The following is a 27058-nucleotide window of genomic DNA, read 5'->3' on the forward strand; positions in this document are numbered from 1 at the left end:
TGAAAAGTGGGACACAAGACATGACGTTTTGCTCTTTGTATTTTAGTGGAAGAAATGACTTCTAGTTAAAGTCATCAAGGAAGACTTTACTAAACAGTACACTGATCTCCTAATCAGTACAATTTGATAAGAAATTAGGATGGAAGGCATTTTATTCAAGGCAAGAACGTGGGCCGTGCCTGGGTTGCTCTGTCAGTTAAGCATCCAACTCGTGGTTTCAGCTCAGGTCATGATTTAACGGTCATGGGGTCATACCCCACAGTGGGCTCCACACTGAGCATGGAGCTTGCTTGGGATTCTCTCTCTCCCTCTTGCTGCCCCTCCCTCAGTCATGTGCTCATTCTCTCTTTCCCTCTTCTCTCTCTTGAAATAAATAAACATTTTTTTAAAGGAAGGACTTGGGTAAAGGGCTCGTTTAGACATTGGCCACACTTCCCAGTGTGCTCTCGGCGCTTCGCGCAGGAACAGAAGCAACGTGGCCGCACAGCCTCAAAAGGAAGTGAGGTCAACAGCAGAGATTTAGAGGCTTTTCTGTACCTGGAGCCAGGCCTCCGGCCCGAAGGGCTTCACTTCCAACAAAGTCACAGAATCAACGGATCTAAGCAAAAAAGAAAACCAACAAATGTAACCAACCAAACAAATGTAATAATAACCCTAGTGATAAAGGCCGATCTATATTTCTAACATAACGAATCCTATTTGGAAATACCTAATAATTCTCAAATTAAACAACTCACATTCAGTGCACAGATCACAGCACGTAGGCAACACAGGATTTTTCCTTTTGCATCAGCTTTATGTAGCAGTCCCATCAATAACCAAGAATTAATTTTAACCAAAATAAGCGTTGGTGGTGACACAGAGTACAGATAATTAGGACTAAAGTTCTGCTGCTTTAGCCACGAATGGATTTCCATTTTTAGGAATACGTATGGTTAATTGTAAATAATTGCTTAAACTCTTCGCTTTTTAGAAAAGAAAATTTTAAAACTATAGTTTTTTTAAGTATAGAGAGAAAAAGGGCAAAAATGGTTCTTAATTGCTTTAGTGTTTTTTAATAACCTAGCTTTACACTGCTGAAAGTGGATAAATTAGCTTCAGATATCATGTTGCACATTTTAGGTTTCAGAGGAACTAAAATAGAATTGAACAAACCTTTTCAAACAACATATAGGATAGTATCTCTTTTAAGTAATGAGAAGAGCCATCTTTTTGTAAAATCTCCTTCTTTCTCAGAAAATATTTTCAAGGTGACATGTCAGTTAAATGAAAGAAGCATGTGATGAACAAGGGAGACATAAAATTTATTATGACTATAAAGCCTATGAAAAATTTCACATCTACGAAGAGACATCCTCCCTTTTTTTAACCACCTTATTTTCCCCTCTAGTCAAAATTGATCCTATTTCTCAGATCTCCCAAAACTGAATTTAAAGTTTCAGCTAAGAGTCAACTCAAAGGTTATGTTTTGTTTGCTATATTCAGTCCTGTGAACCATCCTATGGTTTTACAAACCTTTTTAAATTCATTTCAGAACTCATACCCTAACGATTCCTATATAGCTTTGTTTTCTATATTCTCCTTTAGGGCCATTATCTTCATGTACATTAGAATGATCACACAACTCAACTGGATTTCATTACTTAAAATTGGACATTGTTTTCTTCTCCCAAATTTATACACAAGCACTTCTCTTCTCATCCTTCTATCCACCCAGCCATCCATCCCCCTGCCTATCTACCCATCTATCTGTTCTTCCATTCATTGAGGAATATTTTTAAGTACAGTCATATATCTAAGAGCTTGCAATACTAAATGGTAACAAGAAATACATAGATTTTATTATCTATTATAGGTACAAATATGTGAACTGCTGTTTTAAAAATTTTTTTAATGTTTTTTTAAATTTATTTTTGAGACAGAGAGAGACAGAGCATGAGAGGGGGAGGGGCAGAGAGAGAAGGAGACACAGAACCAGAAGCTAGCTGTCACCACAGAGCCTGACGCGGGGCTCAAACTCACGAACGTGAGATCTGTCCTGAGCCGAAGCCAGAGGCTTAACCGACTGAACCACCCAGGCGCCCCATGAACTGCCGTTTTAAATCTTGCTAATAGGTGCTATGGTGTTGGGAGGCTTTGGAAGCAGATGAGCCAAAACTGGTTGCTCAAAAATGCTCCCTTCTAAAATTGAGTGAATGATGCTAATAGCCATTAAGATAGAGGGCAGGTTTCAGGATGGGGTGATAGAGAAAGAGCTTAGTTATGGATGTAGTGAATTATACGTTTGAGTTTCAGAAGAAATCATAGAATTGGAAGTGTATAGGTATCAATTATCCACTCACTAAAGAGGGTAATATCGCTCAGGAAAAACACAGAATAAAAAAGTTAGACTATCCAACAGGAACCCCAAATAGTAACTACATTAAAGGAATAGGCCAAAGGGAAACATATTTCAAAAAACTGAAAGTTGACGTGGCCAATTCTGGGAAGTGGACAAATGAAACAGAACTGAAAGCACACTACAGGGAAGGAGTGACTTTGGAAATCCACATTCAGTTGAGAAGGTCAAATGGATTGAGGAGCAACCTATGTTGGGAACAGTAATCTCTGAATTTAGACAACTATTTCAGGAAGTCTGGATGTGACAAGCGAGGGCAACAAAGGGCAGTAGAGGAGATTACGGGTTTAGGAACATGAATGTAGGTATATGTGTATATATGTATAGGTAATATGTTCATAAGCATTGCATTTACTGATTTTTTTTAAATAGAAGAAGCTTGAAAACAACATTTTTTAAGGGTGGGCTCTATTGAAAGGGCAGAGAAGAAATGGACATCTATGAAAGCAAGCGTTCTGTGAATATAACTGAAGAGAACACAGCACACAGAAGTGGTTGAGATAGGAGATCGGACACTCTTGTTGTTTAGCAAGAGGGAAAGAGGGAGGAGTGGAGGCAGGTCTGAATATCTTGTGGAAGAAATCTGAGGAAGTTCCCATCTGACGGGACAGTGGTTAGAGAGCTAGTGTCACGGTAGCAGATTTGGGAAGAAGAACCCCCGTGTACAGTAGCCTCCACATAGTTCACGAGGGGCTACTGACTTAGGAGGGGATCATAAAAGCAACATGCCACACAACAATAAGGCTCCAAAATTAAGATTGTGTGACTTCAAAATATTTCTGAATAGAATATGAACGTTTTTACTATTGTCCCTCCTGCTACATGCGTATCCCATTTTTTCTTATTCTACATCCAAAGAAAACAGAAAAAACAAACAAAAAAGCAATTCACCACAGACATTGCTAATTCTGGTTTCATAAAACAATTGCTTCTGACAGAAACTGTGACGTGTGAAACTACAGGAAGGTTGGTAGTTAAGTATTCTACATTAATAGAAAATCTTGCTTTGTGGATATAGAAAGTAAAGTCTTAAAAGAAATATAATTAACATCATCAGAATCAGAAATTTGATGATATTCTTAAATTAATACTCAACCCCACCATTTCTGCCTGGATTTTTTTTGTAAGGCATTAGAAATTCAATACAGAAATCGTTTAACACATAACTTTAAATATGCACATTCAATCATCTGCCTGGAAACATTCCTATGGTGAAAGATTTATTTGAAAAATTTCTCTTGATGTTATCTCTATTGTAATATTTCATGATGTTGACTATAACATAAGAATAAGTGTCAGAGAACATATTACTAAAACTTATCTTTAAAATTGAATATCTCCTATTAAGAAAAAATACCTCCAATCATGTTCATAAGGCAACCTTCCAAAATGCTGAAAAATATACTTAACAGATTGCAATATGTCCATAGCCTAAACCAAGTAAGTAAGCATAATGTACTTCTTAATAAGAAGAAGCTTTTGAATTTTTCCACTAATGACAAGTATACTATTTCAAATTATGAAATAAATGTGCTCCTTTTCTTTATAACTATTACTGAATGACTCAGTCTAAGTCTTATATTTAACTGCTTCCTGGGCAAAAATACCCCTAGAAGGCAGATTGTGAATCTTATGTGTCTCTTGACATCCCACAAGAAAAAAAAAACAACGATGCAGACAAAAACTTCAGGCTAATACAGAATAAAAGGTAAGAAATTCAAAGTTTATTCCATATTTAAGGGTGTATAGTAAAAAGTTCATCTTCAAAGTACCAGTGTTTGATCTTAATGATTTCCCTTTCTGTTCTCTTTTAGTAGATTCTTCTAACACTATTTTTAACATAAAAGTCTATGCCTAAATGAAAGATTTTCTGCATGAAGGAAATGCATCATGGAGGAATGTGAATTTCTGAACCTCAAAGATATCTGAACATGGTTTAAGAGGTTAAATAGATTCTTTAAAAATAGATACTGAAGATTCTTAAGGAAGAAGGTCATCTGGTATTCTTCTAGGACCTGGTTATCTGTTATAAATAACCTTGGCCCAGGAGAAAGTCCTCATCTAGAAAGGCAGTCTTCCATGTTGGAACTAGCAGTTCCTTATCAGGACCACGATTGGAGAGAATAAACTATAGCCACCCTGGAAATGCAAATCCATTGAATCAGACGTGACCACCACCAGGTGACAACTCTCTATCTCACTTAGTTTGCCCTCATCATGTACTGAGAGATTATAGAATCACCCAAGCTTTGGACCTCTTTCTTGGATCTACCTAATGGTGTGGCACATTCATGTACCGGCCTTCCAGTTTGAGACCAAAAAAAGTGTCCTTTTTTCTTTTTTTGTTTGTTTTTGTTGTCTGCTAGCTGTTATATCTTGGTCCTAATTGATGGTGAAAGCTGAAGTTGAACTAAAATGAATAAAATTAAATTGAGCTAAGAAGTCAATTTGAAACAACAGTGACCTTTTCCGAAAGGCTTGGGGCTCTGGTAATCCACATGATTCAGATGACAGAAGCGCGGGATCCGAAAGCCCTTGTGTCCAGAGGCAGGGCTAAATCCATCAAATACAGCTTATCAGCTGTCTGGCTCTGTCTTCCACTCAACCCAAGGAAAGGGATGCTTCATCTGCTCTCCAAATCTATTTCCGTAGGTCAGAGTCTTTAATATCAAAATTTATTTTGCTTTGTTCCTAGCCCTAATTCCTGCTGCTTCATTTAAAACCATTTACTTTATTCCAAGGAAGGGAAAAACCAGAAAACATCATTTACACAAGCATCTTTATACATTGTTACTACTGTCCCCTTTTCTAGATCTTTCTCTCAAGGCTATTTCTTGTAACTTTTAGTCATTTACAATGCTTTTACTCATTTCATTTGAGAACACTGTGGGATTTGAATTTTTATATCATTTGCAACTTGGGTTTTTTACTCCCCAATGTTAAAAACCATATAAAATGTTTTGTTATAAAAAAATTTTTTCTCTCCACTTCAGTGCCCGGACAATGATGAATATTTAAGTAATGGAAGTACTGTTAGAATATCACGCGTTAACATCTACTGGGATATAATGAATTGTTACTATTCCTCAGTGGTATATCTTCAATTAATTTTTCAAACCTCTTTAAAAGAATAGTCAATATGGTAGGGTCCTAGATATAAGATGTTTTCATGTAACACAAACCACATACCTAATGAGAGGAAGAAAACAACTGTATATACATTATTTTCCCTATCAAAAATTCAGCTACTCATTATAGAAGGAAATTTTACTATTCAGGCCAGTGTGTGTGTGTGTGTGTGTGTGTGTGTGTGTGTGTGTGCGTGCGTGCATGTGTATCTCAGTTAACTTGTCATATTTGCATCATTTTGGGTATAGAGAAAACTGTGATGTTTCTAATCAAACCTAAAACAATGTTTCTAATGGAACATGGCTAACATCTCACAAGTGATTCCTGTTTTTTGTTGTTTTTTTTTTTTTACCAATAATTTCCCAAGCTTTGCTTGATTTCTCTCACCTTCTCAACAAAAATTATCATGACATCCAAACTTTAAACAGCCCTCCCTCATGACCACAGCCAATCCAGGGCTGATCTGTTCTTTCAAATTCCTCTTTAGGGAAACCTGGGCAAAGCTATAAATAATCCACCACAATGCTCTCTGTCTTGCTCAATTCAGCAAATGAATAAACCTTACTTTGTTTGACAATGAAAGCTTCTGTGGTGGTCTTTATCTGATGGTTTTATACAAGTAAGAAGAGCTTTCAACAAAATCAATTATACCTTAGACATTTTCTAAGTGATGACCATGATTTAAAAATATGCCCTCCCCTGAATCATAGTATTTAAAAGATGAAATAGAATTTGGGAACATCTTGTCCAAATCCCTTGGTTTGACATGGTAGGCAAATGAGATTCAAGACTTTTTCAAGGCCCCTAGACATTAGCGACAGAACTATAATTAGAACTAATGTAACTTTATATTTTGTCCTGTGTACCTCTTCTATAAAGCCTATCACTTTACTGTAAAAATCCATACATTGGTAGTTCTTTCAAAAGTACAACAGAATAAAGCTTTGCTGTACATGTAGCATATAAATGAATGTGACTTTTTTTTTTACTTGCTTCTTCAGGTATTTAGACCAATAGTTAGAAATGTCCTTTCCAAAGATACTTCTCTTCTTTTTGGTGATTTGCAATTTCTCCTATATAAGCAAAAAGATTTTCAAAACATTTCAAAATGTGGCATGGAGTTACTCATGCATCCTATGTTGAGACTAAAATCTGTTATTCTTGTTTGAAGTTCTATCGCCTGGCTCTGATTCTGGCTCTGCAGCATGCTAACTGAAACTATGGTGACCTTGGGCAAAGAACTCAAGTATGTCTGCCAAACAGGAAAACAATAATAGGTATCACATGGAGTTTTAAGGTGAAGTAAGTTAATACATAGAAAATCCCCCAAATAGATCTGGGTTCTGTAATTGATTATATCACTAAATAAATATTAGCTTTTTAAAATAATGTTAGTTAGCTATTAATAATTACTATTGTTATTATTATTAGAATTTTAAAAATTGATTTTCATATTTTAATTTGCATCTTACAAACAAATGTAATCTTTTCTTAATCGACAGATATTATTTTTTGGAGCAGTTTTACTTTTACAGCAAAATGCAGCAGGGAATACAGAGATTTTCCACAAGCACCTTGCCTCACACACAACCTCCCTCACTATCAACACCCCCCACCAGACAGGTACACTTGCTATATTTGGTGAATCTACAATGATTGACACATCATTATTACCCCAAGTCTATATGCTATATTAGCATTTACTCTTAGTATTACATATTCTACAGTTTTAGACAAATATATAATGACATGTTTCCATCATTTACTATCATGCACAGTATTTTCACTGCCCTAAAATCCTTCTGTGCTCCATCCATTTTTCCCTTCTTCCCTGTAAACCTGGCCACCACTGGCCTTTTTATTATCTCTATAATTTTGCTCATGGCTCGTGTCATATGGTTGGAATCATATAGTGTGCAACCTTTCCACATTGGCTTCTTTCAGTTAGTAATAGAAATGTACTGTTCCTCTTGTCTTTTCATTGCTTGATAGCTCATTTCTTTTTAGCGCTGAATACTATTCCATTTTCCTGATGTACCACAGTTTACCCATTTGCCTACTGAAGGACATCTTGGCTGCTTCCAAGTTTGGGGTATTATAAGTAAAGCTGTGGATGCAAGTTTTCAATTCTCTTGAGCAACCATGAAGGAGTGTAATTCCTTGATCACATAGTAAGAATATGGTTACATGTGTAAGTAAACTTCACCTTTAAAATAGAAAAATTTTACTATTCTTGCCATTGTTTACAGACCTGGAGCATGTTTTGGGGAACCTACATATAGGAACATTGTGTGGTGATGACAATGTATGATCAAAGACACAGACAGCTCCTAAAATACAATAAACCCTACAAAGTATATGATAGGAGCCTGGATCATCTGCATGTTGAGGAAATAGTAGGAGAAGTACTCAGTAGAAAAAATTCCATTAATTTGTATCATATACATCATAACTTTCCCATTTATTCCCTTGACTTTTGTTTTTTCTACTACCATTTTATTCTAGTGTGACTTTACATTACTATATTCCCCATAATGACTTCAAAATACTTTTCTTCCCTCTTTCATGTATCCATACATTAACTCAACAAAGATTTTCTGAGCATTGTGGCTCATGCACCAAATTTGATTTCAAGAATACAAAGATGAATAAGACACAGGTACCATTTTTAGAAACTCATGGTCCAAGAAGAAATAAAACATAAGTAAACTACAGTGTAATAATGTAAATATGTCTAAAGCGTTAACTTAGCAGAAGAGTGACCAAGTTCACTTGAAGAGGTAGAGAAATCACAAGAAAAAAAATTTGATTTTCATTTATGTCCTCAACATTGCGTGCCTGTATTACTGCAGTAACAACTCTCTCCAGATGCATTTTTAACACTGCAATTATAGAGCTCTTACCAGAGTGCAAATTGATCAGGGAACTGATTTTTGGCATAGCATGTTATGGGTAAGTGATTCATGAGTTAGTTTATGCCAATCCCCAGGCTACATTGTATATTACAGCATTCTGAGATTCCATGCAGTTTTCTAATGATGCTCAGCACTTTCTAGTTATCAGGTGTCTGCTCCTGCTTTCTCGTCCTCTAGTGATTATTCTCTGGCTACTTATAACCCTATTAATAACTGTTTCTTCAGCATCAGATTACATTTCAATTCCTCTGAGAAAACTTCCCATCACCCCTAAAACGGTATAAGATAGCTTTCCTTTATGTTCCCATAAGATCTGTTTTCTCACAAATAAAATTCTTCATACTGCTCTGTGATTTCCTGATTACTCATCTGTATTCCCCAGAGGCAGAAATTTGCATAGTGACTCGTACAGAATAGGTACCAAATAAGTATTTGTTCAATGAATAAATGAGTGGATAGATGGATTGAGGGGCAAGGGGTTAATATCAAAGAGAAGACTGGTTTTATGGTGTGGGAGTATAAAGAAGAAGCAATTAGTGACTCAAATTTAATTTGGAGTTCAAAATTTGCATTAAATTAGTGCCATGCTATTGACCTATGAGCTCCATGATGTAATTTAGATTTTGGAAAAAAAAAATAAGATTCCATCAAATGTAGTTGTATCATAAAGGTAACACTAATAATGATTTCTCTGAGAAATGCTATGATACAAAATCTATATTATTTTGCAAAATTATACCAAGGACTGGAAATAATTATATATATATGATTTAATAAATAAGCATAATTATTTATATTTTGAAAATTTAGCATGAAACATTATAATTATAAGGAAATTAGAGGAGGTCAACCATGATAAACTAAAAAATACCCTCAAGCAACACAAAGTGTGTTAATGTATCTCTTCCAAAATTGCAACATTACACGTTAATCTAGAAAATTATACTCTTAAGTTCAGTGCTTTACAATCCAATTTAACAATTAGCACTCAAATAATTACTTTTGACCTATTAATTTTCACTCAAAATACCACATTAAGCTAATGCAAAAATTCCTATGTCAGGTCTCTACTGGGCAAAGATATGAAAGTTATTCATATAATTCACAAATACTGATAGTTGTTGAAGAAAACTATGCTTATCAAATGCATTCTATATTTAACAGCTATGGGCTGTTAAGTGTGAACATATTTATATTCATTTTGGTTTCCAGTTAATATTCTTAACTAAAATTAATGTCAATATTTTCAATTCATTAAAAAACCCGAGTTTTCATGTTAATTAAGATGTGTCTCAGAGACACAGCTTATACTCTTACCCATTCATGCAATTCAGAGCACACTCATTAAATGTCGTATCTTTGGAGCATTGTTGTAAGGACTATGAGGCAGCAGTTGTTCTCAAGCTTTATTGGGAAAATTACTTATTATGCTTGCTAAATATAAATTTCTGGGTCCACCGTGGAAATGCTGATTCAACATTCTGGGGTGGAATTCTACAGTCTGCATTAAAAAATTTTTTTTTAATATTTTATTTATTTTTGATACAGAGAGAGACAGAGCATGAGAGGGGGAGGGGCAGAGAGAGACGGAGACACAGAACCGGAAGCAGGCTCCAGGCTCTGAGCTAGCTGTCAGCACAGAGCCTGATGCAGGGCTTGAACCCAGGAACGTGAGATCTGAGCTGAGCCGAAGCCAGAGGCTTAACCGACTGAGCCACCCAGGCGCCCCTACAATCTGCATTTTAAACAAGCATGTAATTCTGATGGAAATCATACATTTCATGGTCAAAAATAGTGCTGTGATGTGTGGAAATATGCCTATAAAAAGCACCTTTTAATAGGGTCTGCATTACTTACCCTCAAGATCTTACAACCTATTATAGTGAAAGCATCTTCCATACAAAACTATATTATTGGGTGGGCCTCAGGAGCTAATAAAAGTTTGGAGCTGGGAGCAGGAACGGAATCCTACTTTAGAAATATGTATCTGGGGGCACCTGGGTGGCTCAGTTCGTTAAGCTACCTACTTCGGCTCAGGTCATGATCTCGCGGTTGGTGAGTTCCAGCTGTGCATCGGGCTCTGTGCTGACAGCTCAGAGCCTGGAGCCTGCTTCAAATTCTCTGTCTTTTTCTCTCTGTGCTCCTGCTCACCTTCTGTCTCTGTCTCTCAAAAACAAATAAACATTAAAAAAAATTTAAAAAAGATATGTATCTGGTAAATACAGAGGGTTGAAGAGGTGCTTACTGTATCTTAGAGAGTTAATTCAAATACCCCAAGTCTAAGAAGCCCTGCAATTAATAATAGTAAAAGAAAGAGACTTAGATTTTGTTTTCAAGAACCAACAACATTTGATACGTTGGAATTACCAGTCTCATTTGCTAGTTATTATGGATGTATGTATGGTTTAATTGTCCTGCCTCAACTTTTCCCAGCCCTGAACAATTGGCTCTGTGTAAGTTCCTTAGAACCGTCCTTAGAGACAGTTTCACATAGCGGTTTCATTGATACTCAGAGCTTCAAATCAACTCAAGTTGATCAGGCACAATGCCATATCAAAACAAAGGCTTGGGGGTTTCAGGGCTGATTCCTCCAGGGTATTTCTCACCTAAAAGACATCTATTTCCTCTTACTTTCTCTTCAACATGTCCAAGCATGAATGGATTATTTCTTTTCATTTTCTACCTGATTATTTTCCTCTGGAATATGGGAGGAAATGTAAAACAGGTGTTAGCCTGCACACTACATTGTGATGGCTTTATCCCTGTGAAAACTATAGGAAGGTCTTCTTGGTTCTCAGATAATAATTATATTATTCTTATTCTAACTCTATGCAATGAATACCAGCTGCATCAGATAGGGCCTGGTCCAAAAAACAAACAAGAAATTATGCCAGCTAGACATTTTATACATAATACAAGAAACTGGTGTGTGTGTGTGTGTGTGTGTGTGTGTGTGTGTGTGTGTGTGTGTGTATAAGTGGAACAGAAATGTTGAAGACCAAAGATATTAATTACTATAAGGAGTAGCTGTCACTTTCAGAGTTGAAGGAAAGAAAGATATAAGATATCCAGAATAGAGAAACTTGAAAGAGGAGTTTGTTTAAATGCGCCTTGGTGGCTCAGTCGGTTAAGTGTCAGTCTAGCTTTTGACTCAGGTCATGATCTCGTGGTTTATGGGTTCAAGCCAAGCATTAGGCTCTGTGCTGACAGCGTGAAGCTTGCTTGGGATTTTTTTCTCTCTCCCTCTCTCTCTCTCTCTCTCTGCTCCTCCCCTATTAGCTCCCTCTCTCTTTCTAAAATAAAAACATTAAACATTAAGAAAAAGTTTACTTTTCAGAATGCACAATGAGAGCGTAGCCCTCCCCGAATGATGTTCAGATTTCTGTGGGCACCACAATGCTGGTCTCAGACTATCAGTGGAAGCAAAGAGGGCTGACACAGGGTCCTTCAAGGACCACAAGACAGCTGCCACTGTAAGTGCTAAACGTGCCTGGAGACAAGGGAATGATACTCTGCTGTGGACAGAATCCTGACAAGAATTGGAAACAGGAAGGAAGTATTCTCCCTTCTCCGTTCTTATGATCTCCTTTTAGTATCGCTCACTGGCAGAAAAGCAACAGGACACTGGCTGGCAAGATAATCTGGGAAACATAATTTGTAGGCCTCGTGTAATTTGGCAGTTCGGTTGAGAGCTCAGAAAATGCAGTCTGTATAATCACAGAACAATTTTTAGAAAGTCGTCCTGGGGCTGAGACACAATGGGTAAATAACCAGCACGGCAGCCATAACAATCCTTTCACAGTTTTGAGGCATGTGTCTTAGGAAAAACAGAACAATTGTACACCACCACTCATTTCACTAGGATATGAGAGACAATAAAAGTGTTTAATTTGGTAAAAAGCAACAGGGTATTCTTAGAAAAAAATGAAACTGGCTGTCTGAAATGACAAATAACGGAGAGCTATTGTTCAACTGTTCATAAGCTCTCAATGCTGAAATAGCCTCCTTTTCTTAGAAGACCGATTTTCTGCCTAATAGGATTTTGGGGTGGCTGGGGGCACCCTATCTCAGCAAAGAACCAGACTGTCAGTTGAAAAATATTACTTTAACAGCAGGGCAGAGATGGGGAAAATAGAAGCAAAGAGACCACTATGGCATTATACAAACAGTGCAGGCCAGAGATGGTGAGGACCTAAGTTAAGAAAGCAGCAATGGGAATAGGAAAGACAGAATGAATGTATTCAAGGGCAATTGAGCAGGCAAAGACAATGAGTCTTTCTAAATGTGGGGAGTGAAGGAAGCAGACGAACCTTGGATAATTCCTGACTTTCTGGCTTGATAAGATCATAAATGGTAGCATGTCCACCAAATATGGAAAATTAAAACTCAGATTTAGGAGAAAATCTGACAAGTTTAGTTTGGGGCTCATTGATTACACAATTTATATCTAACTGATGCCTGAACATCACTGGAATTTGGTATATTGTTGGGCATTGAGTCTTGAATGTGTGGATTTTCCTTCAGAGTCTTCACAGTTGAGTAAATCATTATTTCTTATAGAAAACAGCCCCAATTACTAACAATATATTGTCCTAAATTGTAGAGACCACTAATTATTTTGCTAACCTCTTGACTCATCCCCCCTCAAAAACAGTGTTTCAGAAAGATCCAACACATCATGAATATCTAAATATCTGAAACATTTGTGCTTTTGTAAATGCTGTGTCTGGAATGAATTTATCCCACACCTCACCTGACTATTTTTGATCTCCTGTGACTCTGGTACAGATATAACTTTTAGGGTGTTATTCCTGGCTAATGAACTAAATAAATAAATATAAGATTATATTCTCCCTATTACTTACCCTCAGTGCTACATATTGTTCCATTGTAAAAAATATTTTAATGGTGTAATTTATTTATTTACTTACATATCTGTCTCCCTTCTAGATTTTGAGTACTCTAAGTGTATAAAGGTAACATACCTACCATACCAACATTTTAAAAACATACACACTAGAAACAGCAAAGAGATTTCTTACAACTCATATACTGACAAAATATTATCAGCTAGGTATGTAACGAGATACTTCAAACAGCCCAGTAATAAAATAGGAAAGGGAAAGGAGGCAATTTGCAAGAAAAGGAACACAAAATGACCAACAAACAAAAAAGTGATACTCAATTTCAGCAATCAGTGAAATGCATATGACCAAGGAAGATCCCCTCAGTTGAGGTAAACTTGAGACGTTTCTTCCAGACTCAAAGTTCCTGACCTCCCCTCTCCTAAAGCACTGACTTCAGAAAACTTGCTATTGTAAATTCCATCTGTCTCTGACCTTTTAAGATGTAAAAGTTCTTCAGCCGTTCAACAATTTTACAACCCAGGACTGTTTTTGTCAAGGACCTGGGAGCCACCATTTTGAAATGTAACTTAAAAAAAAAGAGGCTAGGCCTTGGTCTCTGTAGGAGGGTAGAGCCCAACTTGGACAAGTGCCAATTGGCAAACATTGGAGGCCTAGTCCCATTGACCAACCACTCCCCTAGTCAATTCCAGCACTTGTCCTCTAGCTCCCCAGTGCTGAAAAACTCGCCCGCCTTTTGTTTCAGCAGAGTTGAGTTCAATCTCTCTCCTTCATTGCAATAGTCTTGACCCCTATGTTAATTGTTTTAAATAGTCTCCCTTCTTGTTTAATTCTGTCTGGTGCCATTGTTATTTGGTACACGTACAGTTTTTACATTTACATCTAAAAGTTTGCAAAATTAAAAAAATCTGAAGATATGTTATTATGGCAAAAAGTAAAAAAAAATTCCTTTGGTTTTTGTTTAAACATAAATTGATACAATGATTTTGAAGATCAATTTTACTATCCCAAATAACTTATACTCATAAAAGCTTATACTGCATAAAAGCTTGCTTATACCATTGCTTAGATTCATTAAATTTGGAAACAACAGACAAAACATTATGATATATTCATACCCCAAAGGGAATAAAATCTATTTCATTAGCAGAGAGACTACCGATTATGTATAAATTTGAAAAACATAGTTGTTCTTCATATATGTGAAGAACATACGTATGTATGCATGTATGTATGCACGAATGCAGGCATGTATATTATGTCAAGGTATACAACCAAAGATAAAGACGGGCATTATTATGTCCTTAAAACTTTAAGTGATCTGGGAGATTCAGGGAAGTTACCTTTGCAGTGCTGTTGGAGCATAGCTTTTGGAAACTCCAGGATCCACACAAAAACCAGACAGAAAGTCTGATAGTAAAATCAGAATCACATGATAGCATTTTACAGCCCAACTCATGAATTATTCTCATGAACCTCAAAAAAAGTGCATGAAGACATATTAGCAATAGTCACTAAAGTGAGTGCCGTCAGCACATCTGCAGAAGAAACAGTGGGAACTGACACAGCATGTTACAGACCTGAAAACCAAAGGCTGCAAAAGAGCCAACTAGTATTCACCAGAAATCAATTTGTAGACAGCAGAGACTCAGGAGAAGTTTTTCCCACTCTAACAGGGAGAGAGTGTAAGGACCCTAATACAAGGCTCCAGTGGCTGGAGCCTCTGACTCGAAACTAATTCACCAAGTCTCTCTTACTATTTGGGGGTCCACAAAGAAGAGAAAGTGCTAGAAGTAGAATCAAGCATTAGTAGGACACGGTCAATGAGAAGAGAAGCTATGAGTAAATGTAGAGGAGGAGACAGAGCCAGAATAGCTCTGAAAAGAAGCCACCATACTTCACGTGACAACAATAAGACTGGAAACTCAGTAAATTTAGAAAATCTATCTAAACCAAGTCTCCTTCTAAAAATTGAGATAATTTAAATTCACATAAAAAAGCATCAAAAAATGATTGAGATCAAATACTATACCAAGTTATTATAGCAATGAAAGTGCACCAGAATGACATGTGCAGAAATCAGACCAAATATTTAACATACCATTTTCAAAAAGAACCGAAAGACATTATAAAAAGAATATAAGATACAAAATAATAACATAAACCAGAAATGAAGAAATTCAGATATGCAGTGAGATAGTTTGAAAAAGAAGAAAGGGAAGAAAAAGGTCATTTAAAAATAAAATCTTGAAGGAGTGTCAGAGCAAAGAAACATCACTAGTAATACTTTGAGGGAAATAGAAAGTGGAAAAAGGCAGATATCTAAAATGAAAAATCAATTAAAAACAGATCACAAGTATTGAAGAATGTACTGAAAATAAGCAAGTACAATTCAACAAACATATATAATAGGTGTTCTTGAAGAAAAAAATCAAAACAAGGGAAGAGAACAATTAGTTAAAACTATAAGTCATTGGGATGCCTGTGTGGTTCAGTCTGTTAAGTGTCCAACTCTGGCTCAGGTCATAATCTCATGGTTTGTGGGTTCCAGACCCATGTCAAGCTCCGTGCTGACAGTTCAGAGCCTGAAGCCTGCTTCAGATTTTGTGTCTCCGTCTCTCTCTACCCCTCCCCTACTCACGCTCTGTCTCTCTCTGTCTCTCAAAAATGAATAAAAATGTTTAAAAATTAAAGAAAACTGTAACTCATTGTACTCTGCTAAAAATTTGATATTAATTATTTAAAAGGCATATTATGTTCCTGAGAATGTCAACTCATAACTACCAACACAAAGCTAAAAGCTATATTCTTGTAAAATTACTGCACTTTAAAGAAAACAAGACATTGGGCACCGAGAGGGGAAAAATATAATATGTCATTTATAAAGAGCAAAAAATTAGACTGTCAATATTTGCCAGCAACGCATTCTCCCAGAACAGAAACAGTGCATACTGAAGAGGTGCAAGGAAAGAAAATTCCAATATTCTTCTATCCAGCAAAATTGACTCCCATGTAAAAGGGTCACAAACACTTATCACCAAGTAAGAATTTACGAAATACTGTCTTTAAAAGTCTTGCTTAAGAAATGTATTAGAGACACTCTGACAGAAGAGCTAGTGGTATTACATATCTAGTTTCTGAAAGAATAAATTAAGTGTGCAGATGTAGTAGTTGAACTAAGAGATATCTCTATCTACATATCAACCATCTATCTATCTATCAATCTGTTTATTTTATATTCTTGCTAAGGAGCATTTAAAAATTTTTTTAATGTTTTATGTATTTTTGAGAGAGAGAGAGAGACAGTATGAGCAGGGGAAGGTCAGAGAGAGAGAGGGAGACACAGAATCTAAAGACAGACTCCAGGCTCTGAGCTAGCTGTCAGGACAGAGCCTGATGCGGGGTGTGAACCCACGAACCCTGAGATCATAACCTGAGCTGAAGCTGGACACTCAACCGACTGAGCCACCCAGGCGCCCCTAAGGAGCATTATATATGATCTCTGCCTAGGATTGTTTGATACATATCAATATCTATTATAACCATAAAATTTAATTATAATATAGATAAAATATACCAAACCATAACTGACTTTAGCAATCATAATTGGTCAGGTAGTTTTAGTATTATTAATATGAAATACTAATAATCATGTTGATAATGTGATATATCTAAAGTGGAGTAAAGCAAATGAGTAAGATTTTTTTTTTCTTTTATCACCTGTGTCTTTAGGAACAATGTCTTACCCCTAGACCGTGGCCATAAGAATATTATTCCTTAAGAAAACAAACCAATGGAAAACAATTTGACAATAAAATATTATGAAAAAAAATAAAATAAATAAAAATAATCAGTATACCAAAAAAATTAAAAAAAAAAAAAAGAAAACAAACCAAAGATCATGTAGAAATGACTGATTCCATGTCTGTGACAGATAATGAACAAGCTCAGTTTGGAATATTTTCTTAAACTATATGACAATAAACTAGCAAAAACTTTAAGGGTCATGTCAAAAGAACTCAAAAGCCAAATCAGAGAAGGGCCAATTGGCATAATGAGGGACAATCTGGGCTTCAATAAAGATAAGAATCACAAACACTGTTAAAACTAATTTTATGATGACCTTAATTCGTACAATCTTTTGGGGCGCCTGGATGGCTCAGTTGGTGAAGCATCCAACACTTGATTTTGGCTCAGGTCATGATCTCCCAGTTTGTGAAATTAAGCCCCATGTCAGGCTCCGTGCAGTGGGGAGCCTGCTTGGGATTCTCTCTCTCTTCATCTCTCTGCCCCTCCTCCCTCTCCCTCTCTCTCTCTCTCTCTCTCTCTCTCTCTCTCTCTCTCTCTCTCTCACACACACACACACACACACACACACACACAAAATAAATAAATAAACATTTAAAACCTGCTTTTTTGATGATCTTTAAAAAACAACTGGTCACCTTCTGAGAAAGACAGGGAGGGTACCAATTCATTATCTTGAAACAAGTTAAATAAAAATAAATATTCAAGAATCTCTCTTGCCTTTCTTGAAGATGATAATTAAAATACATAACTAGATCACTGAAGTTGAATTTTGTCCTGAGTTCATCTGTCAAAGAAAATAAGTAATGCTATAGAGAAGTGAAAATGATATATAAGAAATTTCATTTGCGTAAGTACATGAGGAATTTCATATACTTATGAGAAAACACCGTTCAATGAATTATCATGGTAATAGAAATTGATATAGAATAAAATACCCTTCTACTTCAATTCTTTGGACAGATACACAAAAGTAGTGACAATGGGGAAAATGTTTGCAAAAATGGGGAGCAATAAATAATAATGAGCTCTTATTTTTTGTTGGTAAGCATGTAAATTTGACAGTCACCTTGCAAAGCAGTTTGACGTTTCCTAGTAAAGCTTAACACATACATGCTTTGCTTTAAGATATTGTCTTGATACTTCTGTGTATACAGTGCAGAGGCTTTTATACATGTGTAGCAAGAGCTACTTCAAGATGGTTTATGGCAATATAATTCACTATACCCAAAAACTGAAATCAACTCCAGTATCCATAAACAAGGGAATAAATAAGTGGGTGGGTGTGTCCATAAATGAGAACACTATACCTTGGTAAAATAAATGAGTACCTCTACACCTATCATCATGAATGAACTTCAAAAAATAACATTTAAGTGAAAGGAACATATCACATAACAGCAAAAATGACATGACTCCACTTATATAGAAGGCAACTCCAGCAATATATGTTTGCAAATGTATAGATTGATAATGAAAACTCTTCACAAGAGTAAAAGGGAATGACTTTTATATAATTTATGATCATAGTAAATTCTCAGAGTGAATGTGTTCAGGGAAAGGCACAAAAAGATATGGAAATACTCTTGTTTATTTGACCTGGGTGAGAAGTAGAATCAAATTCATTTTATTATTTTCCTTAATCCGTACATGTGTATGTGTATGTAATTATACATTTTTCTCTCTATATATATCTACATTCATCTCTGTTTCTGTCTCTATATTATTGTTATGACTTCACCTGGTTGTATAGAATATTCCTTTCTTTCTTGACAATTCATGGTGGAAGCCTTTAGGTAAATCCTTTTACATATCTTACTCAACAACGTTTTCTGGTTCGGGGGGTGGGGATGAATGGGGCACTCCGGTAAGGTCATGTATGAACTAGGTTATTTAACCCTCACAGAATGTGGAAATGCAGGCACAGCACAAATATGTGTGCGAGGTAAGTGGTAAACTACTTGTGCAAGATAGACTTCATTTACACATTTATTTTTTTAGCTAGTTCACTATATGGCTAGTAAAAAATAACACTACACATTCAAAAAAAATGACCACATGGAAAAACCTGTAGTAGTCCTTTGCCTAACAAATAAAACACAAATTCTTCAATCTTGAATTCAGAACCCATTATAAGATTTTCAATCCACATTTTGAGACTTCTGATATTTTTTCAAGCAATTCGAATAATGCTGTTCCTCCCCTCTCTTCCCACCGCCTCCCCGTCTTCATTTATTACCATGCTCACCCTCCTTCCCGTCATCAAGCTGAAACTAAATCACGCACCCATACTCTCGAATGCCACTTTCTCATAAACATCACCATTAATTTTTTTCCCTGTCTTTTCTACACAGTATTTTCTGATTGCCCCATTTAGATGGTCTTTCTCCTCCCTTTTAGTTCACATAAAACTTTGATTTATCTTTGTTGGAATTTTACATGTTTCAGGACCTTAGGCAAGCTATTTCTTCAGGGTTCATCCCAAACCGGTAGAGATGAAAGCGAAACATTTCTGCTCATATACTAGGAGCACTGCTGCAAAATGGAAGGCTTCTTGAAGCAAGTGTTACCTGAAGGCTTCAGGTCCTGAGAACAGGTGGAAGCAGTTCTCCTTTGGTATTAGGAAGTGAGCCCGTGGCTTAAAACAGTCAAACAGATTGATACCCAAAGTTATATAGGGTGAGCCACATTACCTGTCTAATTGTTATCGTCCCTAGTATCCTTGAGTACATGATGCTGTTTGGGTACGCTAGAACATACATGTAATGGTGTTTTATAAGAGTTCATGCTACTTCAATAAAGCCGTAGATACACTAACCAAGAAGGGGCATAATAACCAAGGACGTGCATTTTTGTCCCTCGTGGAAGGAATGGTCCTGAGACCAGCACCAGCAGCATCATACAGACGCATGTAAGCAACACTCCCTTCAGAACTCCTGTAGCACACTCAGCTTTTTAACAAGGATCCCAAGTGCTTTGTACCCACGAGCGACTTTGACAAACTTTGGGCCCAGATCACATGCTCGTTGTTTATATTAATTATGTATAGTTAGATGAGCACTTGATTGGTCAAAATCCTATATGAAATACTCTTTGTAGTTAGAAATATGGAAGTCATTAACGTGTTGAAAGTATACTCGACTTGTTTCTACATGGTCCATTTTATCAGTTTCTCCTGAGAGGCGAGGTAGCAATTTCAATAACCATTCTGTTTCTTTTCCACCAAAGGATATAAAAAATACTCCTGGGGAGAGGTATAATTTGTTTCTGGTTTTAGTGACAGTCACATGACTTTAGGCAAGCTAAGATAAAATGTATCTGATAACATTTTCTTAGATTTTTCAGTTTTTCCTTCCTCCGTTGGTCACACAGTCATACTGAGCATCGTGCTAGTTCGGAGAGGCCTTACCTTCTTTATTTTACGTCCTCTGGCACGTGCAGATTCAGTCATGAGAGCTGCATGTAGAGTAGCAAGTTTATCCGGGATGCACGCTAGGCGGTTTTGTGAGCTTTAATTAATAAGTCTTCCCTTTTCACGTCAGTGATTGAACATCAGTTCTATCTCTAAGCCAAAGAATGAAAATCATTCCAGAGGCATTCAAGGACAAACCTTCTTATTTCAATTCTATTATTTAAATCCATGAATGTGATATATAACTTTTCAAGAGAGTGAATGACCATTTTAGATGATTCATTAGGTATCCAGATACCACTACACAATCCTGTTAACAAAATAGCCGGCAGGAGGATGAGTCTCAATTATTTAGACACCAAAATGAAAGGGTATAATCAGAATAACATTCATAGTGATCACATCTTAATTAAAATATATTTATCTTAGATATGTACTTCATTTCTCTTTAGTATAATATTCATCAGTACTGTAAAAACTGGAGGTGATGACAGATTTGAACTGTTTATAAGTTTGAAAATTGAACAGAATCAGGAAGTGTTTCATTGTGAAAATTTTTCTGGCTTTATCATGATCATTCAGTATTAGGCATTATGAAATGTACACTAGAGTATGTAGTCATTATTCAAGATTACTTTCTCTGTGTCACGAAGATTTGAATCTAAGTAACCTTATAAAGATGATTTATTTTTAGCATCACTGAATAAACACATAGCTATTTAGTTATTTTTAGTAAACATTTTTATATTTAGGATGATTTATTAAAGGGCTATTTATCAATACTTTGCAAAGTAAACTAAATATATTTTATTTTAATTGAATTTGATGAAACTTTAATTTAGAAAGAATACACATGCTTTTAATATGCTTATTTGAAGCTATTATTTTTCAGGGAAACTATTATTAATATAAACAAATGCCTACCTGTATCATTTGTTTGACATAATTTATGTTGGAAAAAAAATCATCAAAGATGATATAAAATAATTTCTTCAAAATGAATAATTACATAGTTTTAGTAATTCTGGAAAGAAAAATAAAGATTGCATTTTAATACCACTTATAATTTTTTTGAGCTCTCCTTGAGCTCCTGACATTTTGAAATAAGGAGGGGCACCTGGGTGGCTCAGTCGGTTGAGCCTCCGGCTTCGGCTCAGGTCAGATCTCATGTTCGTGGGTTCGAGCCCCGCATCAGGCTCTGTGCTGACCGCTAGCTCAGAGCCTGGAGCCTGCTTCCGGTTCTGTGTCTCCCTCTCTCTCTGACCCTCCCCCTCTCATACTCTGTCTCTCTCTGTATCAAAAAATAAATAAAACATTGAAATAAGGTGACTTATGGCAAAAATAAGTTTGAGGAAGCCAAGAAATTTCACTTACTCTACAATCCTACATTACTAAATACATCAGCAACCACTATTCTTCAGGGGTTAACAAAGTATTATTCATTATTTTCATTTTACTATGCACATGGAATACAATATTCCCTTCCAAGGTCATTGTTAGTACCATGCTGTAGAGGCATTTGTTAGAAGCTGCTCTAAGGTTAGTTACTAAGTGACAAGTCCAAAGCCTATATAAACAACAGTTCTATTTATTTTAGGCTATTGAAGGTGAACCAGTTTCTTTCCAGATCTAGTAGCTTTATATTTTGATATATTTCCCTTCTACTTCCAAATTAATCTCCATTAAGTTGAACACCTTTGGTATTTATAAGCTCAGCTCCTGAGCTAAAACACAGGGGAACGCTTCATAAACTAGATGGTGCTATCAAGGACCAGGTACCGTATCACCACTGTTCTCATGAGGCAGTAAGCAGTTTGGGGAACAGGGAATCATTTGAGAACAGAGATGATAAAAAGGTTTGAGAACTGAGTCTTGGATTTCTCAGATATTTAGAATTGGGGATGATGATGAAAGCCCAAACAAAGAGAAGAGGAAGAGCAGCTCATGAAATAAGAACCTAAAGGCAAAAGTCCTTCTGAAGAAAGACTTTGGGCGGCTGAATAGGAGACAACTCCGGAGGCTGAGGGACCAGAATGCCGCACTGGTACTCTGAATGCACCATCTTTAGGAACCCATACGATGATCCTTCTACAGAGACATGGTGAGAGCATCACTAGGAAAAATGTCATCTGAACACATGCCAAATGATCTTTGTTGCCATTACAGCTGCTCAGCTAACATAAAATAATTTTAAAAACTGCTGAACATACTATATAGCATTGTATGAGCAATGATGAATATGACAACAGAAGTTATCTCAGAGAATTTGAAGACTGAAAATCATCCTACTATATCTGAGTCAAACTGTGGTGAAATTCATTGTGCCTGAGTTGTCACTGTGAACCACTTTGTCGAAGTGAATCTGATTACAGGTTACATAGTCTGTTTTTCTTTAAAATTGAAATTTAAATTATAATATCACATAAGAATTGCAAGCAATGCTACTACAGATTCTAAAACTATACATGGAATAGTTTTGCTGCAGCCCATATTTTAGTGGCATTCTAGTCTATTTTTCAACATTTGGAACTATCAGAATTTCAGGCATTAGAATAGTCAAGTAGTCGAAAAGTACTCATGATAGTATCAGTAGGTTTGCTTTCCATGGCTAAAAGAACAGAACTTGTTTTCTTCCACTGGTGTTTAGAACCTGCATCAGGGCCACTTTGAAGGATGCCAAGTGTCAAGTGTGGCAAAATGAAAGTTCAAAGCCATTCTGATACCACAATTCCAGGTTACTAGTGAAATAACCACACCTATACAAATGAGCCAAGTTGAATACCATGAGAAACCATAGAGTAAGTTCCCATAAGATAGGAATTTTTAAATCATTTTAATGAAATAAAAAATATTTTCAGTTTCCTAAGAGAAAACACTCCATAGTATAGATGGCTGCTTTTTATAAGAAATGCATCAGTTATCATTTCATAATAGTCAACACATAGTTTTAAAAGCTAAAAAGCTGTTAATTTATTTGATATTATTGATGATGAAAACAAAATGGTATATAAAAGGTATCTAAATATTGGGACACCTGGGTGGCTCAGTTGGTTGAGCGACTGACTTCGGCTCAGGTCATGATCTTGCGGTTCACCAGTTCCAACCCCAGGTTGGGCTCTGTGCTGACAGCTAGCTCAGAGTCTGAGCCTGCTTCAGATTCTGTATCTCCTTCTCTCTCTACCCCTACCCCGTTCATGCTCTGTCTCTCTCTGTCTCTCAATAATGAATAAATGTAAAAAAAGGCATATAAATATTTTGATGGTAAAACTTCCCACATTAAAGTGTGTAGAGCCCTCTGTTGTCTGAAATAAACATGAACAAGAACAGATAGAACATCAAGTCAAGGGATAACTAGTAAAATATCCATCAACTCTGAAAATTGTCATAAATGAAGCAAAATCACATTTGTAGAACATGATATTAGCATTACTCCATATAATCCTACATGCCTATAATTACATAAATACATATTGGTATGACTTTCTAATCAGACATCTTTGATGTGACAAATGAACTGTATTCTAGTTAGCTTGTATTTTATTAAGAACACACATCAGTGCAAGGAGGTAGCAATGGTGCATTTCAAGTTCTTTACTCAAGTAACATCTGGTACACTTTCTAGAGCACTTGAGTTTTAAGTCATTACGGCCATCTAAAAGTAGGTCTTAACTTGCCAAATGAGCCAAACACAAGGAAAATATGATTGTTCTGTATAAAAATAGAAATGTGACCTATGCATTGCTATTTTCCCTGCCCCTATTTATTTCAGCATCCTATCCACAGTGGTTTCCTAACCACTTATTAAAAATTGAAAGGCAACAGCTATAAACTCTGAGAAACATGATAGGCAACTCACTTAGAGCAGATGTGGGTTTTTTTTAAATGTTTGCCTGGAGTTGCTGAAGACCCTCTATATTTTAAATCTCACCAATTCTGATGGATAGTTGCTTGCACCATACCTGTCCATATCAGTAATAATTGAAAATAAGGTATTGAGGTAAAAATTAATTCTTACCCCCTTGACAAGTATGGTTTGTGAGAAAATTATTAATGGTTGAATATCCTCCACTATCTCTACTTCTCTTGTGAAAAAAATTTAAAAAAAGAGTTATCTATTAATATATAATGAGTTCTTCAGCTTATAAATAACTCCCAGAGTAAAAAATATCCCTATAAAAATGCTAATTCTACACACATACATACACACACATAATTTATAGATGAAGTTTCAACCTCAACTATTTTTATAAGGTTTATGCCTTAAAAACCTATTAATAGTCAAATGGCAATAATATTATGGTACATGGAAATACTAAAGATAAAATGAAAATGAAAGGTTAACTAATATTATCTTAATAGATAAGTATCATAATTCCAAATACGTTGGAGGACACTTTAACTCTTAGTAAAAATTATTTTTTCCTAGTGAAAACCCTTTCATTTTCATTTTTTACTTCCTCCTTTTCTTGTTGATTTGGCCTAAATGACAAAATACAGAGAAAAGCAGAAGAATCAGTGTGGTACACTATATTAATACCAGTAACAAAAACATGGATCCTAACCTCCCTGACAAGAGTAGAAGATATTTAATTTTCACAAAGAAATTACATAAATATATCAAGAAATTTTGTGGCCATTGGTTCAAATGCTGCTCCAGTGTACTAAATCCCATCTATTTACTTCCTTTTTTAAACATTTTTTATGTTTATTTATTTTTGAAAGAGAGTAAGAGAGACAGAGCTGAAACAGGGGAGAGGCAGAGACAGAGAGGGAGACACAGAATCTGAAGCAAGCTCCAGGCTCTGGGCTGTCAGCACAAAGCCCAGCATGGGTCTCGAACTCATGAGTCATGAGATCATGATCTGGGCCAAAGTCAATCACTTAACCAACTGAGCCACCCAGGCAACCCCCATCTATTTACTTTTTATGTTAAATTTATTTCTGTTTCTAACAGGAAAACATATTTCTTAATATTAATTGTTTGTCCTTTGGATTTTGCACCTCTCTGGCTTCCATTTCTTTAAGCAATATATTTGCCTTATAAAACAAGACCCTAGAAAGAATGGGGTATTGGTGCTTGAAGCATGTCTAGTGTTCTAAATTTACTTCAAGAAGTGAAAAGTAAATGAATTCTTCTCCCACCAAAGTCATGAAAGGACATGTCTAACAGTTCCAAAGCAGCCCTTAGTGATTTAGAGAGAAACTATCAGACTAGCCTCCAGATAGGGCAGCACAGGTCCAGAAAATTACTTTATAAAGTAATCACCTTTGGTATGACCTGAGATAAATGAAGAGGCAGAAGGTAGCTGCCCTTGGGTACATTAACTTTCATACTTCTTTCTCAGTTGATAACTCTGGTTGTCTTCCCGCCTGAACATCTGCATATACCTAACAAGGAAGAGCGAATATTCCTCATATTTTAAAGTGACGAACAGAAAACAAAACTCATCTGGTGAGTTTTTGTGGCTACTGTCATTTGGAAGCTCCATCTTTTGTCATGGTGACCAGTCCAGCCACACCGGAAATGGTTTTCAAACCCACACAATCGCAACAAGATGAATGACTGGTCAGAGTTTTTTGGGGAGAACAAGGAGTTCAATCTGAGTAGTATTCCACTATAACTAACCATATATTTAACCAATTTCTTTGCAGTTCGACTATGATGAAAACCTGGTAAAGTATCTTTTATATAATGGCACAATACAATAAGGTTGCAGAATTTGATTACTTAGTAGAGTTAACCCATCCTGGGTTGACAGTATTTATCAATGTGCATTAATAGCCACCCTAATAGTTATTTCATGCCCTGAGGACTAACTGCTTTTAAAGTCTTTAATTCTCAGAACTGGTCATTCCCTAGTCTTTCCCAGAAAAAACTAAAAATGCCATTTCTGTTTAAAGCCATAAGTTAAAGATGACAAATCCCCCAAGAACACGTGTGCTGAATAACCTAAAAGTGGGTTCATTTCCATTTCCAATGCCTTTTGCACGCTTCTGAATTCACTGTCATTATTACTTTACATTAATAATAATAATAATTATCTTCAACTATATTTCAAAATTAATTCTTTAGAAGTGGTGTTAGAACCGCGCACTTACAGTCCGTGATTTTCAGGGTCCTCTTGACTTCTCCACTTCCCGACCCCCCACATCCGTCTTCATCATCACACTCCCCGCTGACCTGCTCCGCCATGCCACCGCCACTGCCCATCTGCAGTTCCCACTTGTTGGGCTTCGGGGACCTACCCTGCAACAACTAAATATAGCAAAACATGTATTAATGGAAAACTCAAGTCCTCTAAGGAAGCGATTCAGAAACATATAGAAATTAGAATGATTTTCTTATGGGGCTCTACTATTTTGGTGAGAATTCCTTACCAAATTAAGTCTGTAACAAAAATTAAAACACTGAAATAATAATAAATAATGGGCAAGGTCTTATAGCTACTAAGATCTACAATCTGCATATCCACTCAGTCACCAAGCTTTGCTTGAGGCTTTGGAAAGCAAATGAACCAGGCCTTCTTGCTCA

At 36.1% G+C, this 27058-nt stretch overlaps 1 protein-coding gene across 1 annotated transcript in view; it reads right to left on the reverse strand.

Moving 5' to 3' along the window:
• GPC5 (glypican 5) overlaps positions 1 to 27058 on the reverse strand; it is a 1348699-nt gene that overhangs the window by 669742 nt on the left and 651899 nt on the right. The window contains exon 7 of the mRNA XM_029936541.1: positions 26626 to 26782. Within this exon, the coding sequence (XP_029792401.1) occupies positions 26626 to 26782 (157 nt within the window). The remainder of the gene's footprint in view (positions 1 to 26625; positions 26783 to 27058) is intronic.

Source organism: Suricata suricatta, chromosome 4 (genome assembly GCF_006229205.1).
Source record: "Suricata suricatta isolate VVHF042 chromosome 4, meerkat_22Aug2017_6uvM2_HiC, whole genome shotgun sequence".
Lineage (NCBI taxonomy): Eukaryota > Metazoa > Chordata > Mammalia > Carnivora > Herpestidae > Suricata > Suricata suricatta.